The following is a 21,136-nucleotide window of genomic DNA, read 5'->3' as shown; positions in this document are numbered from 1 at the left end:
AGAATATGTCCCATCCGATATCTCCTGTACTTAAATCTATGTGTCTAATCACGCCTATGTTCCTGAAAAGTAGATTCTTGAGAGCAGATCCATCTCATGCTGATATATTGAGATTTGGGGATGTTTTTGGCTATGTGTGGAGGATGAAAGCTGGATGCATGGAGGATGGTGTTATGTTGTGGATATTTCCAGAACACCTTTGTACTTAAAATATTATCAGGTGATCTGGTAATTGTGATATCAAGAAACGTAATAGTATCCACATCATAACTGACCATGAAGTATAAATCCCATTTGTTCTCACTGAGGTAGTTAATAAACTACATCAGATATTCCACATCCGTCCTCCATACCATCCAGCAATCACCCAAATACCGTCTCCAAAATTTCTATTTCGTCCAGGTATATGTTATGGCCTCTGTCATAAATAAGTTGTTCCTCGAAAAAGGCCATAAATAAATCCGCATATATAGGGGCAAAAGATGTCCCCATAGCTGTACCTTTAGTTTGCCGATAACATGCATCCTGGTAGAAAAATACATTATTGGTTAGGACATGTTCTGTCAGGCCTATAAGAAATGTGTTGAACCCTGGCTGGTATAATTCAGATTTATATAGCCAATACTCAATGGCTTCCAGCCCAGCCCAATGAGGAATTTTGGTATATAAAGCACTAACATCAAGTGTACACATCAGCCATTCTGGTTCAAGCTGAGTTTCTGAAATGATTTTAAGAAATTCCGTAGTATCTTGTAAACGTGAGCATACCCACCATAATAAGGGCTTTAGATGTTTAGTGAGGAATAGTGATAATGGTTCTGTAATATAGCCTCTGCCTGACACTATGGGTCTTCCAGGTGGATTAACAGGATCTTTATGTATTTTTGGCAAAAAATAGATGTACTGACTGGTGGGATCATGAATCATGAGTTGCTGCATAACTCTGTCAGTGATGATACCTTCCTCCTTAGCCTGTAACAGGAATTCATCTATTTGCTGCTTAAACCTAAATGTGGGGTTGATAGGCATTTCCAAATAGTAATGCTGATCTTGGAGTTGTCTTTTGGCCTCTGTATCATATTGTTGCCAGTTCATCACTACTACAGCCCCACCTTTATCCGCAGATAAAATGATAATATCCTTATTATTCTGTAATTCATCCAGTGCATCTCGTTCGATCTTTGAGAGATTATTTGGTTTACATGAAATCACAAAACTATGATAATGTCGATTTTTAAGAACACTGTTCTGGAATTGATGCACTATGGAATGCATAGGAGGCATTTATCTGGATTTATGATATATAAAGGTATCCCTATCACCACCATCAGAGTCACGAAATTGCAGTTTAAGATTTAATGTTCTACAAAAAGTCATGACATCTTGTGCTAAAAGTATTGTAATGGGCCTGTATGAAGCTGGTTCTGATGAATCTTTACCCTCTTTAAGTATTACAGCTACCTTTGCTTTCTTCCAAGATGTTAGTACTTCTCCTCTTAAAATACTGTTAAACAAAACCTTCCAGATCTTTATCAGTTTTTTTTTCCTCCTAACTTCCAAACTTCCACAAGAAAACCATATATTCCTAGGGACTTTCCTGTAGATTGGTTATACATCACAATTTTTAAGTCATCTTCTCCTATCCTAACCATTAGTAATTGAGCCTCATCTACCTCAAACCTTAGCATATTTTATTCTTACAGAAACATTTCCATTTGTATCTTTTCTTGATTTCCATTTCTCAGCTTTATACAGAATTTCATAGAATTTCTGAAATATTTCTAATACCACTACAGTATCTGCTTGTTATAGGCTCCCTAGGATTGGTTACAGCCTTTTCTACTTTCTGTTACCTGAGTTATTGTGCTAGAAGTTTTGTGCTCTATTGTTATTATCAGAAAGTATTTGCTTAACAGCAATAGGGCGGCCACGGTGGTGCAGTGGTTTCCTCGTGCTCGTTTCCTCCCACATCCCAAAGACATGCGAAGAAGATTTGCTTAACAACAATCTTTCTAAACTTGTGTATATTATTGAGGTAATCCCTTATTTTCTGCTTATCATTCTGCAACTGATCCTCTTCTTGTTCTGTGATATTCCCCCTCTTCTGCAATACTTTAAAATTTGTCAGTCCCTCTAAATAATTCTTGTTACTTCTTAACCATAGCTCCGTTTCTTTTATGTCCACCCTATTTTTAAATTCCACCTTAATTTTATCTCGGTCCCTAGCTATACTTTCAGAAATAATTTCTATCGTATTGAATAGTTCCTGAATAATTCTCACTACCCATTCCTTAAATTCCTCTATTTTCAACAGATAGGTGGGAAAGTGCCATTGTCGCATTTTTATTTCATTAGCCTGTGTTTTTATTTCAATTATTATAGGTGTATAATCTGAAATAGTTATTGGGTACTTATCAAGACCTTCAATTAAATGCACATGTTCCTGTGGAATGTAAATTCCATCTAGCCCATCCCACTTTTTATATCTTGGGGAATAATATGTAAATTCACTTCAAACTCCTGTTACTGAATTCTCATCTTCCATGCCAAATACTTTCATAAACTTATTAAAATAATGTAACCTCCTTTGTTATACTTTCCCTTCTGGCCCGCATTCTCATCTTCACTGCTGAAAATCAAATTCCAGTCCCCATCTATAGGTAATTTCCTTGCTGAAAACTAATTATTTCTCCCAGAAGTTTCATAAACTCCATTATAGCAGTTTTAGGTGGAATATAAATACATGCCAGTATAATCCTCCTCAGTATAAATCTGCCATTATTATCTTTAATATATGTACTCTTTTCCTTTGTCCCAGATATTCTGCTGAATAAGTATCCTAAAAACCTTTCTCTATCAAATTCACATGTTCTGTTATTTCCAGTTGTGTCGCTTGTAACACGGATATTTGCACTCTACATTTTTTAATATGGTTCACTATTCTTTCTTTTTTGCATTCATCTATGAGACCATTGGCATTTAAAGACATTACAGAACACATCCTTATATTAAAAGTCCTGTTTGTTAATTGTCTAGTTCTAGCTTTTGTTTTACATGCATATACTGTTCTGTTTCTTGTCATATCCATTTGAGCCTATGTCATATCCTACAAATTTTTAAAACCTATTAATTTAATACTAACATACAAAACTATGTACATCTTCAAATATCTTTTACCCTCCTAACAGGAGCAAATTTTCCCACCTGACAGCCACACTCATATACTTGAGTTAACATAAAGGAAAGGTTATCCATTTTAAGACACATGGTGGAGCCTGCACTTCTACTAAGTGTTAATTGGTTTTGTCTTATCTTTATAGCTCTCCCATCTGGGAACCCCTGAGAACATTATCTCCTAGTCAATTACCAGACTGTAACCAGTTTCTCTTTATCACATTGTCTCCATGGAAACATGAGAACCAGACATACAATATCTCATTATCAGATTGTCTCCATGGAGATATGAGAACCAGACAGTCAATTTCTCTTTATCAGATTGTTTCCATGGAGACACGAGGGCCAGATACAGAACTGCTACTAAGCATACATTCATTTACTAGAAAATGCCTCATAATATTCAATATTCCTTTTCATCTACTTGCTTTCTAAAGCATTTTTCCAAACATTAATGACATGAAGTAGGGCGTATGCTTTAGATCCCCCACAAGACTAACAAATTCTGAAAAAGTCCAGTATTTCCAGATTTTCTTGTTCTGTCATATTTCACAAATATAATTATTGCATTCATCTGCATCACCCAAATCCTGTCTCTCCTTCATTTGCAATGTACTCCTGATTCTTCTAGTCAACTCTCATGCTCAATTCCTTCTCTTGAACATTTTCCTTTGAAACATTGCAAAAAGGTTTTAAAGGTATAATCTCTCTGTGGTCTTTTTACCAGAGGAAGAAGAAGCAGAATCTCCTTTTGTTTCACAGCTCACTTTTTGTTGGACAAACTTTTGTATTTCCTCCTTAGCATGTACTTCATCAAAAATGATTTTGTCCCTCCAGAGAAGAACGAGCCTATATTATGTTGTCGAAAGACATATTTAGTGAACATGTCTTCATCGAAACATAAATATCAAACCCAGTAATCACTGAACGGCCACTTCACTGACTTTTTTCCCAGGGGAAAAAACTCTTGGCCATCATCGGGGATTTGCCCTTTCCCCACTGTAGTGTTTTCTTGGAGTTGGTATATTTAGTTGGGGGTGGGTGCAAAGCCCCCCACTATGTAGGGTTTGAATGTTTGTTTAGTGTTTCCTCAGCCAAGTGATTGTTCCCCTGGGAAAAAAGTCACTGAAGTGGCTGTTTGGTGATTACTGGGTTTGATGTTTATGTGTCGATGAAGATGTGTTCACTGAACACGTCTTTTGACAACATAATATAGACCCAGGAAGAATACCGTGAAGAGAGCTGGGTACAAAAGTTTGAATCTCAAACCGGCATCTTGACATTCCCTGAATAGTGGAATGAATTTACCCCTCTTCTCTCTGGTGCACAATGAGTAATCATTCTCCACAAACACTCTGCTGTCTCACAATTTTTGCATGTTGTCCTTCTGTCACAGTTTTGTCAGAATCAACTCCTGCCGGCAGGATTGCATCTTTATGATCAAAGGTCTAGGTTGCTTTCTGATAGCTGGGTTTGGAACATAAACATGATGTGCCCTTTCAACTAACCACTCCTATTGTGGAGTACCCATCTAGTTGCTTATTTGTGCTTTCATAAAATGAATGCAGTCTGTTTATTCCAGCTTTTCTGGTATAGCTGAAAATCTCAGGTTTTTCCTATGTGCACTGTCATCTTATTCTATTATTTTTGAAACATCTCTTCCCAAGCAGTCTCTTATTCCGCCAGCCATATCTTCATTTCAGCCCCTGATTTTTGCAGCCTTATCACCTCATCTGAGTACCTGTTTAAAGCTACTTCCATTTTATCCTGCCTTTTTTTGTTTGTGTTGATATACTCCATCAGTGTTTCATTTATTTTAACCAGGTCTGTGTGCAGTTGTCTTATATCTTCCTGTAGGTTACTGGAAGTCAAGCCTGGAGGTTGCATTGCTTTTTGCTGAATAGCTGGAGAAATTTCCCCAATCGGTGATTCTTCCAAACTTTTTGTAACTGTTTTTTCCAGGTGTTTTGTATTTCTTTTTTCTTGGCATCCAGGCAGTACACTTACTAGCCAGCTACTGAAATTTACCCATAAACACAAAAGTGTACTGGCCTTGTCTGCTAAGTTTCTGTTTTCATACTGGGAAAGCTAGAGTTAAGCTGTTATTCAGTGTGCAGCCATCTTGGAAGTCTAATTCTTTTTTCATTACTAATTTGAACCATTAACATTCACAATTCAGCCTATATTGACTCACATCTCCTTATTCACCAGTCATGACTAGAAACAGATGTCCTTCTGCAAACTCACCAAAAAGAAAAAAATCTTGTATTAATTTATAGACATTATACAATTAAACTGAACTAATGAAATTATATTTCTGTCTTACCAAACATTTTTAATATAACTGTGACAAACACTTGCTATATGGAACTTTGTGAGTAACATATACCATGAAAAATGATACAGGAGTTGGATATGACATTCCGAGCCTTATGCACTTTATACCAGAAACTGCAAGTAAGACACTATATTAAATTGTTCTCTTCTTCCTTCTTTTGGTAGGGCACTATATTAAATTGTTCTCTTCTTCCTTCTTTTGGTAGGGCACTATATTAAATTGTTCTCTTCTTCCTTCTTTTGGTAGGGCACTATATTAAATTGTTCTCTTCTTCCTTCTTTTGGTAAGTCTGTTGTTATTCCTAAGATTGTAGTATTAAATTAGCACCATCTCCCATCCAAACAAAACAAAGAGATTTTTGATCCCATGTCTTAAATAAATAGATAAACAAGAAGGTTACCAGTAAATACTGATAGCAGCAAGAAATGTTCAGTTCACGCTTTATAGTTTGGCGCATTTTCTGCATGTTTACACTGAAAATTAATGAGTTAACCTATCAGGGATAACAATTTTCTCCTCAGAAACAGATTATTTAGAAAAACATACAATAACATAAACTAATAGAATGGTGAACTAACATTTGGGCCCAACTCAGAAATATTACTGTGATGTGTCCACAAGGTATATACCTTGCAGTGACCACTTCTAATTCACATCAGCCCTACCAAGGTGCTGCAGCATGAAGATGTGTGGCATCACTGTAGACTATATCTGTAGCTATGTTAAATGCTAATAAGGCATTCCAGGGGAGAAGCATATGCACCCCCATGAAATGTCTGTGGTAAGCCATTTACACAGCAGAAAAATCATCACTCCGCTGTGTAAATTAACACGGCTGCTTCTGATCTTTCATGCTAATTAACATGCCCAAAAGCTTGTGCTTATCCACAGCAGTATAGGTTAGAGATGGGGAATTTAGCAGATTGGTAGTGCTGAAGGGTGTGTGTGTGTGTGTGTGTGTGTGTGTGTGTGTGTGTGTGTGTGTGTGTGTGTGTGTGTGTGTGTGTGCGTGCGTGCGTGCGTGTGTGTGTGTGTTTTGGGATTTTGCTTATGTGAGTATAAATATGTTAGGGAGAGAGTAGGTTTTTATGTGTGTAAGTGTGTATGTGCAAGTATGAATGTAAGGGTGAATGTGTGGGTGTGTTCATATGAGTGCGATCAGGTGTGTGTGTGTGTGTGTGTGTGTGTGTGTGTGTGTGTGTATGTGAATGCATGAATGTGTGAATATGTGTTTTTTGTCTGTGCATGTGTGTATGTGAATGCATGAATGTGTGAATATGTGTTGTGTGTGTGTGTTTGTCTGTGTGTGTCTGTGTGTATGTGAATGCATGAATGTGTGAATATGTATTGTATGTGTGTGTGTGTGTGTGTTTGTATTTGTGTGTCTGTGTGTATGTGAATGAATGTGTGAATATGTATTGTGTGTGTGTGTGTGTGTGTGTGTGTGTGTGTGTGTGTGTGTGTGTGTGTGTGTGTGTGTGCGCTCACGTGTGTGTGTATGTGTGTGTATGGGTGGGGGGGGGCTGCCATACAGTCACACTCCTATAGACTACACAGCAAATCCTGCTACATTGAGAAAATCAGTAGATACCACAGAGAACTCTAAAGATGTGGGTCTGAGGGGGACCACTAGACACTAGAGATAGATCTTTAACAATGTGCCCCAATGGCACTTAAAAAAAAGGGGAAGGGGGAAACACTAGCCACCAGGGATAACCCTTCAATATCAAGACTTAATGGCACTTATACAAGATGTGCAGGGGGAAGGCATTAGCCTGTAAGGATAACTCTTAACTATCTTACTTTAAAGGTACTTGCAACCAAAAAAAATAAATAAATAAATAAAACAGAAAGATGATGGGGGTCTGAGGATACCACTACACATTGTAGATAGTCTAAACAGTGTGAATTAAAATCACTAAAAATGTTTCAAAGCATGCAGCCTCCCACTGTGAATATCTAGTCTTCTGTGCCATCACTAGACACGAGGGATAACATAGAATGATGTAGACATTTGGCCTTTCCTGGATAGGGGTCGCCACAGTGCCGAGTTGCCAGCCCGACGCCCAACTTTCAACGAAGGCATGGATAACATAGAATGATGATAAATGAAAATAAAAACTAAAGTATAAAGGATGAAGAAAAGGCTTCAAACCCTGTTCCCTTGACATAGGAACCAGCAGCATTAACATACTACACTAGCCAAAGGCTATTATAACATAAAGAGGATCTCAGGCATTTTTCAAGGCCTGAAAGAGTTTGTGAGTTATCAGGACAGGGCACATATAAGCACACCTCTCAACCTTATAGCACAAAACATCTAGGCAAAGCAAAAAGTAATACTGGGACAAAGAGACTATAATGGAAGGATTGTAATTACTCGTCTTATAAAGTCATTAGAATAACAGATTGCAGTAGTGTGCATTTACTAAAGGATATTAAGTGTGAAACTGCAATGTCTGGCTTTAATGACTAATTGTAATAATCCATGACTTATGAAGGCAGGAAAAAGTAGACATCTGGGATGTTATGTCAGCACAGGAACAGGTATGGTGTATGTGATGTGTGTGAGTGTCTGTTTTAGTGTGTGCATGTGTGTAGGAGATCAAATGGGGTGGGAGTCCCAGTGCCAATGTGATGCATTGGCTGACAGTGTTGAATACTGCAGGAACGTATTGATCTGCACTCCCTGAGATTCAGTGACATGCAAATTAGCTGATAATGACGTCTTTCCTTATTGCAGCTAATGTGTCTTTAAATCATAAATTCCCATGCTGAATAAAAATTCTGTTTTTACCACATTTTTTACTACGTGTAGTCAGGCTGTTTTCTGAATCCCTGGGATTATTTTTTTAATCTTTCTGCTGAGTTTTTCTGTATGTTGAGTTTCCACACACTAATATCACTTATGGGCAACACCCCAGAAGGATTTTTTCCAAGTCTTTTAATCAACTGTATGAACTATATTGAAGCAAATTCACTAGCATTATATTCAGGCAGTATGGAAAATGAGGCCATAAAAACTATTATCAATACCATCATAATAAACAATATAACATATTGTATGAACATTTAAACATCCATACAACTACCATTTATTAACAATTCATTTCCAGTAGCTTATAAGTAGCAACATAAATGTTCCCTTACTTAAGGCAAGGAATGTTGTCCTTCACACCCTCAGTTGCAACAGTGTTGGTACTGCCAGAAAGGCTCTGATTTTTTAACGATGGACCTTGTGAGGATGTTTCAGGGAATGGTGGTATTGAATCTGGCTCTGGAGTTATTATATCTTCAACATCATACTGTAGCCGAACCTCTAGAGACTTAAAGACACACAGACAAATTAAAATGCAAAGCTTTTCTAATTGTGTGTACTTTGTGTTATAATAACATTAATTCACATTGTTCTCAAAATATCTGTAATGAAAAGTATAATGTCTGTGGAACTGTTAAGAAATTAATGCAAGTATTCAAACTTTTGCACAGTGATGAGGTATGACATTGACAGAGAAAATTGCACAAAAGCATTCCAATGCTGTGATGATATGAAAGACCAGACAATTCATTGGTCAGTAAAGGAAATAAAAAACAGAATCATTTTCTTACATAAATAGTTCTATCTTTATATAGAGTATATCAAGCACTACTGTTGATAAAATGTGTTAGCTGTGAAAAACAGAAACAAAATTGCTCAGTTATGTAATTGCCTAATTTGTGTATGATATCAGAAATGGCACTGCAGTTAAAGGTTCATTCAAGTAGAAACTATAATCAGATTACATCCTTCATCTTCAACCCAATCCACACGCAAGTAACAGATGACATTCAAATCACTTACTAAATCCAATGATTCAGACTCTCAGCTGTTTCTAACATAATTTCACATTTTCTAGAATCCAGTACCCTTCTGGTGGTAAGTATTACAAGAGTTCAAATTTTCAACAGTTGTTCTGGTCATCTTCTTTACCTACCCCATTTTGCTGCAGATATACCCAGTTACTACCACACTGATATTACCAACAGTCACATTCACTAGGACTATACAGTTACTGTTCTAAATATTACATCATGTTAGTCAGTAAAAGATGCCTACTTCTCTGTTGTTAGGCTGGCACTTGAGCTGTGTGCTCCATGTTAGCTATAACTTCTCTGAACACTTGACCTTTGCCCCCTCCTCATTCGCTCCCCACCATCATTCTTTTTTTCACATTATTCACCTTCACCTTTTATCCTTTTATTTTGCATTGAGGTCAGAAGGTGGGGGTGAAATACAGTATTTCGATAAGTTCACTAAACAACACGCTGCTAAAAGGGGTTTCTATATAAAAAGGGACTGCATACAACATCACATGCGCTATGCTGATCACTAGTCTAGTAGACTTCCACTGCAGGCACAAGCATATCAGCAAATGGAAGCCATGTGACAGATGTCTGTTTTCTTGCAAATTTTGACTTATGTGCTCACATATGATGTATTCTGATAGCTATTAGACAGGCTTTATTTAAGGATACATTCCAGTAACTTCTTTCTCACCTTCTTGCCTTTTTTCACCATTTTATAAAATGTATCCAGCTGCTGTGAATGCTTAAGTGAGCCCCCCACTTCATGTGCCTGCAGCTATTTCCTAACATCTACTGTGTGAATGCCCAAAACATCTGCAGTCTTTCCCCTGTATCTCCATCTGTCTTTTTTACCTTCTAGCTAAATATTTCCCCATCTTTCTGCTGACATAGTTGATATTTTTTTCTTTCACCCCACCACCCTAAGACCTGCAAAATTAATCCTATAATTGAAAGCATCTGTTCCATTCATTCCATCGAAGATGAGAGACAAGAATCTGTTGTACAAGGCAAGAGAACAATGGTCCACATGTTCCTGCCTTGGAAGCTTAATCAGTCTATTAATTTTCCCTCTAGTGAAAGTCAGGTAGTAGGGAGTGGGCCAGATTCAGGTCCAAAGGACTTACCAACCCGCCAGCCATCACACAGGTAAGTCAAGGAGTCAAAAACTGCTGCCTGGCCTTGAGGAGGAGGAATGCATGTTCCCATTCATGCCTTCCTTGTTCTCCAGCTCTGTCAGTGCTGTAGGTCCAGGAGTCTCCTCTCCAAACATTGAGTAAAAGCTGGTGTTGATCTCTGAAGCTCATCTTCCCCTGCCTGCTCCTTCAAATGTCTGTGCTGCTAATTGAACACAGGTCATCTTGGGTGTAGTCTGGACTTCATTCTTCTAGTCACGGGACCAGTGTTTACCTAGTCAGTCTTATTATTTAGAGAACTGCTCTATCCTCTGTCCAAGTATGATTGTAATCCCAGCAATACACATCTCTTCCTACACAATTGAGAAATTCTGCATACTAACAGAAAACTGCTATTTAGTACAATAGTTTTTCCGGGTTAAATAAAAAAGACCACAGTAAAGAATTTCTCGAAAGCCGACTTCACACTTCTAAAGACTAGTGTGGTCTCCTTTAAGGCCCCCGAGCCGGCAGAAAACAGTACTCAAGCCGCTGAATCACTTACAAATGCCTTCTACCAGCACCTGCAGGACTGCATGGATAAGGCAATCCCAAGCAAAACAAAGACTCTTTGTACCAAAGGCAAGCGTCCAGTCTGGTGGACCCCAGCCATAAACAAACTCTACAACAAAAGGAGAAAGCTACTACAAGATAGAGCAAAATCCTTAAAAGGTAAGACACCCTTGATCACTATAAGTAAAAAACTAAGAGCTCTCATAAAATCATCCAAAGCAAATTTTGAGAGAAAAATAGCTAAAGACTCAAAAGACAATCATAAGGCCTTCTTTAGCTATGTTAGAAACCTGGGAGGAAACTCCCAGATATGCTCAGAACTAGTTCAAAATGATGTAAAGATTACTGATCCCACAGACATTGCCAATATACTGGCTGACAGGTTCAGTGCAAACTTCTCCCCTCCCCAAAGGAGAGATATCTATACCAAGCGATTGCAGCCCCCCAAACATCTCCAACGCCCAAGTGAGAACTGCTCTCTCCAAAGCAAAAAACACAGCATCCATGGGACCTGATGGTGTCCCCGGCTGTATGCTCCACGAACTCAACAAGGAATTAAACCCACAGCTAGGACAGCTGTTTAATCATAGTCTTACCTCTGGATACGTACCCAGGAGTGGCGCACTGCAACTGTGGTCCCACTTCACAAAGGCGGTGCCTCCACCGACCCTGGAAATTACCGCCCATTAGCTTGACAAGCCTTATCTGCAAAGCCATGGAGAGGATCATAATGGACCTCATAAATAAAGACATAGGGAATTTGGAGACTTTGGATCCATCCCAGTTTGGCTTTGTCAAAAGCAGATCATGCCTTCTAAACTTGGTTGACTTTTTCGAAACAGTCACCAAAGCCATTGATGAGGGAAAGGCAGTCCATACAGCCTACCTCGATCTGGCAAAGGCCTTCGATACAATACCCCACTCGGGTATCATTGAAAAACTCATCAGCTTAAATATTAACCCATACATCACAAGATGGGTTGCAAACTGGCTGAGTGACAGAACCCACAGGGTCAGAGTTGCTGGTGCCATGTCAGACTCAAAGCCTGTCACAAGTGGTGTACCACAGGGCTCAGTCCTTGGCCCACTCTTGTTTGGCATCTACTTTTCCAAAGTACAAGCAAACACAGGAGGGTTATGGCTGACAAAGTTTGCAGATGACTGCAAACTGGGCCATAGTACAAAACACATCTGACACAGATATCCTTCAGAAGGGTCTCACAGAAACGGATAACTGGTGCCAGAGCCATGGCCTAAAGTTAAATGCCAAAAAATGCATAGTCATACCCTTGGAAAAACAAGGTTACCCTAGCTACCAAATAGGTGGCAATCCACTGAGCACAGAAGAAGTTATCAGGGACCTGGGGACCCAGGTTGATAGTAGTCTGTCATTCGACACCCATGTAGCTAAAGTAGTTAGGAAGACCTTCTACATTGCCCACCTTATCATGAAGGGATTCTCATCTAGATCAAGGGAGGTCATAGTCTCCCTATACTCATCACTCATCAGACCAATGATTGAGTACAATGCCCCATTCGAATGTATCTGACCCGACACTTGCAGCAGCTGGAGAGGCCACAAAAGTTCCTCACCAAAAGGATAAAGGGTCTCAAACATCTGTCCTATGCTGCCCGACTGAAAGAACTCCAGCTCTATTCAGTCGCCTACCGCTTGCTCAGAGGTGACCTTTGCCTAACATACAAGGCCATGTCAAACCCAGATTTGATGAATATGCTTCACCTTAAAAATCTAGATCCGTCAGAGCCACAAGGGCGGGAGACTTAAACCTCGACACGGCTATTAATAGGACGTGCTGGAGGGATAGATTCATCACCCAAAGACTCCCTATGCTGTGGAACAAAATCCCGGTATATGTGAGGCAGAGCACCTCGCTGGCCTTGTTCAAGAGAAATCTTGACCAATGGATGGGAGATCGCAGATATACCCCAGGGATTACCTCAGTGTCACTGCTCGACAGAGGCACAGCAAAATAATGGGTATAGTTCCCCATACTAAAGGGGTGGCGTAAGCCACAAAACTATGGGCTAGGCTTGTAAATGCCCTCGGGCAGATAGCCTAGTATGAACCTATGAACCTATGAACCTATGAATATAATGCATCCTCTGTTGCCCATTATATTATTTTGTTAACAGTGTTCTGTGGTTCCTCTGTCTACATTAACTCCCCTTATTTTCTGAAATCTCTTCTCGGAATTATGCCTTTTCAGTCAATGTGGAACCGAGAAAAATCAAACACCAGAATTCATATTTTCAGTTATCCAGTACTGCAATCTCCAGTCATAATGATCATACCATACCCTAAAAGGGAATGCACCAGTTTCTGATACTGCCATCTCTGTTGTCATGCACAATACTGTTTAAAGTGGCTACTCCAATGACACTCACCACAGACCTTTCCCTGTGATGGAGCTGTCTTTATGATCAAATACTAATAACAACCCTCCAGGTCTCAACTCTACCTTTTTGTGGTCTAGTAAATATATGAATAGCTGATAATCCCCTTGCACTCAATAAATGCACTGATGGGCACAATTTACAAATTAATATGTCTCTTTGTTTCCTCCATTTGGATCCTCACTACATACCTATTTTCACCTTCCCCTAACTTTTCCTTTTCTGCTATGTTCAGGCTAGCAAAACCCATAATTTAACTCTCTTCCCTTTAATGACAGAAATAAGGAATTAAGCTATCTGTTCAACTTTTATTTACCTGCCAGATCCAAAGTGATTTGTTTCTCAGTTCTAACTCATACATGTCTAACTTAGCCTCTATGAAAATAATGTACACTGTAAAGATATTGTTGGTATCCTTGGTCCAGTTCCTACTTTATGACACTGTGCATCTACCTACTGTAATCAGCTTACCATCCTGATTGGCTGATATGATCCCTTTGAGCTATTTTTACCTACTACAGATTGCTTAGATATGAAGGTTGCCCTGTCTTGTTTCAGTCTTAATATATCGCAAGATATTGCCTTGCTAGAATCAGTAACAAGACTACCAGAGATTCTGCTAGATATCAACTCCTATCCCACTGGAAAAAAGGGCTTGAGCCTAATGTCTTCTACCATTCCAAACCTCAGCCATAACAAATGTCTTATCACATCAAAAGATTCATTCTGAAGATCCGTGGTATCACTACCATATGTGTTTGATGGAGAGAGATTTCCTTCAGTAAATCCCGTTTTTGCCCTGTGTTACCTAAAGTACTAGGACATCCTTTAATTGTCCTCTTTGTTATCTCTGCCTTTATTAGATTTCTGTTGCTTTTTAGCCTCACACCTACTCTCTGCCGGCCAGCTAAATGACCACATTTTGGAATTAAATATTAATGTTCCTCTATTCCATCATGAGCTAAGCATTAGTTACTACCCTCTACATAAGTCAATCAATTCTTGTACCAAAAAGGTCCTTACTTACTTACTGCCTATTTGTAAACTTTCCTGGTCCCATCAGCCCAGTAATTCTGTCCAGTATTTTGGATACTTGTGTCTTTTTCTTTCTTTATTTTTCTTTTCTTCTTTTTGGTGTCAATAAAAAAGTTGTGATTTGGAAATGACATAGTAAGTCAGTGATATCATAGATAAACCATGAAAGATAAATGCAGTACTTACATGCAATGGCAATAGAAGCAGCTCCCTGATTAACCTATCTGCTCTGATCCCATTCATAGGTCTATTCTACAGGATATGAGTACTAATTAGGGTCAGACATTCTTGCCCTTGGAGAGGGCCAACAAGGTAATATTATTGGCATCCAAGGTAGGGATGCACCAGAGGGGCTAGGCTCATGTACTGCTTCACCATTTGGCCTAATAGTAGACTTCATTTTTATACACTGGCACACCTAAGTATGCATAAGCTGAAAAGACTGTAACTTGCCAGTGACTACAATGTCAACACAGACCTTAGACCAGTTGTTCTTCTATAACTCTTGTGACCTGTCCCTCGAGTAGGGAATAGTCACAATAGCTCATTATAATACAGGTGATCTGGTCAGCTCCATGGGGCCCATAATTCATAGAAGCCCATGGCCAATCACTCAGTATACTGCAATTAAATCAGTTTGTAATGACAACACTGTTAACTCATTTTTAGCTAGCCTAATTGCTAAACGTAACACGTACTAGCAACATTTTTAGATTTAATAAAAATGATAAAAAAGAGAGTTTTAAATGCTACCATGAGTATGTACAGGTGTACATCAATGATGCATACCATTTGCCTGTATAAATCCAGAGAATGAAGAACCTTTTCTTCCTTGCTCTGTGGTTTAGGAAAGAAGACAGAGAGATGAATAATATGGCTTAATATAAACTCTGAGACAACTTTAGACAAAAAGGCTGTACTTATTCTCAAAGAAACCCTGTCCTTTAAGGAAAATGAGGCAGGGTTGACTCACAGTAAGCACTTGTAACGCAAATACTCTTCTAGCGTAAAACAGTCTCATGTTAAGAACCTTAAATTAGCCTCATGAGCTATCTAATATATTCATGTGTTTTATTAACAAGTTGGATGCATTTTTATTTATATACATGTTATTATGCACTTGGCACTTTAATTCAAACTTTTAAATTGTATCATGTGACTGTTTGTTAGTATAAATATGGCCGTTAGCATTTTTTACTTTGTTCTGATTAAGTCAGCTGATTAGGCTGACAAAAGCACTTTACTTATTTGTGTGGTTCTTTAATAAAATAACTTTGTCGTGCTGAGAAGATGTCCAAGGATTTTTGGTTTTATTGTTTTGTGCTTTTACCAGGTTCCTGGTTTTATTGGTGGATCTGAATGCAACCTTGGTTCCAGTGACACCAACTAGAAAATTGTTTCCATTTACACGTATATGATTTTCTACTAGCAGTTTGTTTTACCTTTTTCAAACCTGTTGCATGTCCCCAGAAAAAAAGGTGTCTAAAAGGTAGGAACATTCTATTATCCACACAGTTAACTGAAGAGTTTCCAGATTGGAGGAATACGAAATTTTCTCTGTCATGTGTAAGTAAATCCAGTCTGTGGAGAAGCTTGAGGTAACTCCCCTTGGCCAAACTGAAAAGAAGAGATAATCATGTCTTGGCAAGAAGGGTGCCACCACCAAACTTTCTGGACAATCATTTAGGATCTTTAGAAGGACTCTAGTGATCAGTGACAAAAGGGTGGAAAGGCGTATAGGAACTTTACCACCCATGGAAATTATAAAGCATCTGACTTCCAGGCCTGACTGGAAGGAAAACCTGGACTGGAGGTTACTTTCTTTAGATGTCAATTCTGAAAGGAAGCAAACAGATCTGTCTGAGATGTCCCCCACAGTAGAATCAATTCTTGGAAGTCCGCAAGATGAAGTTTCCATGTATGGGAGTCTGTCATGGTCCTGCTGAGCTTGTCTGTAGTAAGGTCTTGTTCTGATGAAATGTAAGAAGTCTGGAGAGTCAAACTGAGCTGAATTGCTATGTCCTGTGCTATCACAGCCAGTCTGCAAAGAGGGTAGAATCTGGTACTCTTCTCTTTATGTACCACACCACTGTGGTGTTGTATGTGCACAACTCCAGGGGTCCTTGGGACAAGGGATACTTTAAGGCCTTCTAAGCACTGATAACAGCCAACATCTTCCTCATATTTGTGTACTTCTGTTTGTCTGCAAGATCCCACACAGCTTGCAATTTTACCTCTTTTGAAAATGCTGCCCAAGCCAGATGTGAAGCATCTGTAGTGACTGACATTAAGGGGGAGGAATGTCAGAAGGGAGAATGGAGGACCTGGATTTCAAGTTATCCAGTCTACCCACCATCCAATCTCCCACTTTTCAAAGCCTGGATCTGGAATTTGGTAAGTAAAGGGATACAGATGCTGCATCCCCACTGATCTGAGGTACCATTGCATTTTCATGTGCAGTCTGGCAAAGGGTAGCATGATAATCATTGATGTTATGTATCCTATAAACCTGAGAAACTCCCTTAGTATCTGCCATGCTAAGGCTGGAGAATCTGAGAAAGAACTGCTGAAACATTTCTACTTTTTATGGAGGAAGAAAGGCTCTTCTGAAGGTCAAGGCCAGCAAACATCTGAGGAAAATCATTCTGTGAAATGGGATCGGAAAATACATCTGCAAATTGATGTGAAAACCCAGGCTGAGTAGAAGTTCCGGAACTGTTCCTCAAGAGTCTTGCCAGCTGGAAAAAGAGCCTGCAAAGATAAGACAATCATCCAGATATGGAAAAATATGAAAGTACTGAAGTCTGCAACAACCAAGGACTGAAGATAGGTATTTTGTGAATATTCTTAGGTGCAGTGGTATTCTTCAAACAGTAAAACAGAGAAGTGATAATATAAGCAAGATGCAGCAAATCTTAAGAAACACCTGAAATGCTTGGCAATAGGAATGAAATGACAGGCAACATTTAGAATCAACTTTACCATGAAAAGTCAACTGTGGCATTAGAGCTACAAGACATTATAGTGGCAACATCTCATATCCAGTGGTGGATGGAATACCTGCTACTCTTTTAGGGCCATCCCTTTGTATCACCTTCCCTTGAGGCCACAGTTACTATGGGTGCTTCCCACTTAGGGTGGTGGTGGGAAGCATTTCTTGGGGAAGTCAGTCCAGGGCACATGGCCTTCTACAGAGGCCAGTCTCCATCAATATTTTGGAGATGAAAGCAGTCCTCCTAGTGCTGAAGGCTTCTCAGGACTTTCTCCCCAGAGGTGTGACCTTGATACAGACAGATAGACAGAAAACATGTCAGTGTTCTGGTACATCAACAAACAAGCAGGAACACAGTCCGAATGCTTGTGTCAGGACATCATGAGAGTATGGAAATGAGTGCTATCTTCTCACCACTTTCTGATAGAAATGAATATCCTGTGAAAATCCAATGTTCTGGCATACAGGATGAGTAGTTCCATCCTTCTCCCTCACAAGAGGACACACAACCTCAAAGTGACATATCAGATTTTTAGCCACTGGGGCCAACATTGCTGCAATCCATTTGCCTTCCCCTATAACACCAAGTGCAGCAGGTATTCTGCCCCTTTGTTCCACACTTGGCCTCCTGGTCTCAAATATGTTTTCCTCCTATGCCTCTCATACTGAAATTTCTTCAGAAAGCCTCGATGAGAAGAGTTTCCGTGATCTTCATTGCTCATGTTTTGCCCTGACAGGTGTTGTTTCTCATCCTCTAGTCTCATCTGGTTCACCCTCCTTGGGTGCTGGGTCAACCTCAGCTTTTCTCTCTACCCTGTCCAGGTCACCTCACCAGGACATTCATGTCCTCAAAATGACCATCCCAAACTGTTTATATTTTTACCTCTTTAAAAAAGGCCTACTACCAGAAAGATATATAAAAGCAAGTGGAAAAGATTTTCTACCTGGGCTTCAAACAAGAAAATAGATTCTTTCTCAACCATTTTTCCAGCAATTCTGGATTTCATGGCATCTCTCTTTCACAGTGGAGCCAGTTACACCACTACTGAAGTGCAACTTACAGCCATTTCCAGTTTTCATATTGGGGAAAATCATTCTTCCATCACCTCCATTAGGCTGCTTAAAGTTTTTCATAGGGGTACCTTTCTTCTACAACTTTCATTCAGAGATCCTGTTCCCCCCTGGGACATCAGCATTTTGTCACAGGCCATAACTAGTCCTCCCTTCACACCTGCAGCTAAATTTGATTTAAAATTCTTGATGTGAAAAACTCCATTTCTGGTAGCCATCACCTCTGCTAGGAGAGGTTTGGAACTACATGCGCTCTAGTAAAGCTCCTTATTTGGTTTTTCACAAGGATGGAGTTACCCTGGTAACTAATCCTTTCTTCCTTTCTTCTGATGGTGGCTTCTGAGGCAACTATTAGCCAGTCTATTGACCTTCCTGATTTCTTTCCAAATTTCACCATTAAAGATAAAAATATGTTACATTTGCTGGATGTACATCAACAATTATGTTTCCATTTACATCACATTAAGAAGATTAGAAAGCCTGAAAGTCTGATAAGTTATTTGTCTCCTTTACTCACCCAAACTTGGAAAAGTGACACTTTCCCCTGGTTATCTGATTGTATTTCCCATGTTTACAAAGCACCAAATCATTAAACTGAAGAGTGCTAAAGGTCCACAGAAGTACAAACAGGATATACAAATGAGCCAACAACTGATCAGGACCACCACACTGCAGGACATTCACCATTAAAACTTTATTAGAAAACAAATGAAATAAAAAGAATTAGCGGAGTCTGAATGTCCTCCCTGTGGTCGCGTGGGTTTCCTCTGGGTGCTCCGGTTTCCTCCAACATTCCAAAGACATGCAGTAGGTGGATTGGACACTCTAAATTGGCCCTAGGTGTGAGTGTGTGCATGTTTGTACCTTCTGTGGAAGGTTGGGCGCCAGGCTGGCAACTCAACACCGTAAAACTCCACTGCCAATCATGAGCAGACAGATGATCCGCTGTGGCGACCCCTAACCGGGAAAAGCCGAAAGAAGAAGAAGAGGCTCTTTCAGGCAAACAATCCCTTCTTCAGATTCACCAAATAAAATCATAATCAGTTCTTTAAAATATAGATCAACCATTTTTTGCTTGGTTGATCTATATTTTAAAGAAGTGATCATGATTTTTTTAACCTCTTTACCCACAGGTTTGACAGAGAGCAGCCGCACTAATAGGCTTTAGAACTGGGACTTCAAAATGAGAGACCTTGCTCACAGGAATTTCAGCTCCAAGCCAATTTAGCATTTTTAACCTCTTTCCTTACAGGTGAGACATTAGGAACTTATCCAAAGATTTGGCTCGAGTCAGCTACACAAGAAAGCCAAAAGGTGGCAAAAAAAAAAAAAAAAATGGGACAGGTAGCTGAACAACCATATACCAGAATAAATGACCGTCCCCAAAGGAAGGCAACTTAGAGTTAATGTATACACTTTGTAACACCTAATACATCTGGATTAGATAACAGAACTTGATATTTTTAATAAAGATTCTTTACCGTTTTCTATATTGTACATACCCCCTAATTTGACAGCTTAGGATTTGGTAAAATCCTCACTGACTAGGAAGACGAGAGTGAGATTAGATTAGAAAGCTGACTGTCAGGAAGACAGTGAGAAAAACACTCTCTAAAGCAGGGAACACAGAAAAGGCTGGCTCAACTTTAGGCATCTGTATCTGTAACACATCATAATACATTTTCTGTGCCACAGGAATTTTATTTTGGTCCCACAGAACCATCTCTTTCATATTAGAAAAATGCCTGTAAAAGAAATGTATTCAGCAGGGAAATATGAAGCCATACTGTCTTCAGAATCAGAATACTCAGACTGCATAGAAACTTGCAAAATGTACCACCCCCATGCTGAATGCACCTCTGATTGAAAATTCCAGTCAGAAAGAGAAGAATCTCTTTTCCTGTTCTTCCCAGAGGCTCTAGAAGGCTCCAGAAGACAAGGCAAAAATTAGTTTGTTGGCAAATCACATCAAATCTGCCCTGTCCATGGTTAAGAATGCAACTGACATTCCCCCACAAAGTATCCTGCTCAAATCTTCAAACTCTTAAAATCCCAAAAAGTCTTTAGTCAAAAAATAAATTCGTCCACAGAAAAAGTTTACAAAAGCATCCACATTACACTCCTTTCAATATTTTAAAACAATATGTAACAGTTTAATTTTAAGTTTCCATGACAGAATCAATTTAAAATAGGAATGCTTTTCCCAGCAGTGATGTAGCTGCCTTACCCTTGCATCTTGAAAGCCTGACAGATCACAGACACTGCCGAATGAAGCTCTCACTTTGGAGGCCAAAAACTATGATGAAATTGGTGCACCAATTGCCTTTCATATGGAAAGTTCTGCACAGAGTTCCGAAATGTCTGTAAAGCACGTTCATGCAGAGGGGCAGAACTCATACAGCTTAGGTTACTCCAGTGGTGATCTATATAGTAAAGATCTTTGGTGATAATATTATAGTTAACAGCAAAGATGAGGAAGACTATAATGAGAATACATTAGACAGACATAAAGAAAGTGGTCTTTATACCTCCTGACACAAAGAAGATAAAGGGAGTACCACAGATGTCAGATTCCAACAG

The 21,136-nt window shown here is 39.2% G+C and overlaps 1 protein-coding gene across 5 annotated transcripts in view; it reads right to left on the bottom strand.

Moving 5' to 3' along the window:
* STXBP5L (syntaxin binding protein 5L) overlaps positions 1 to 21,136 on the bottom strand; it is a 4,174,867-nt gene that overhangs the window by 829,807 nt on the left and 3,323,924 nt on the right. For all 5 annotated transcript variants that reach the window (XM_044071514.1, XM_044071515.1, XM_044071517.1 and 2 more), the window contains exon 16: positions 8,663 to 8,838. In XM_044071514.1, the coding sequence (XP_043927449.1) occupies positions 8,663 to 8,838 (176 nt within the window). The remainder of the gene's footprint in view (positions 1 to 8,662; positions 8,839 to 21,136) is intronic.

This window comes from Protopterus annectens, chromosome 5.part0 (assembly GCF_019279795.1).
Source record: "Protopterus annectens isolate FY-2018-M chromosome 5.part0, PAN1.0, whole genome shotgun sequence".
Lineage (NCBI taxonomy): Eukaryota > Metazoa > Chordata > Ceratodontiformes > Protopteridae > Protopterus > Protopterus annectens.
The sequence above is the reverse complement of the archived record's forward strand: the minus strand, read 5'-3'. Positions and strand labels throughout refer to the sequence as shown.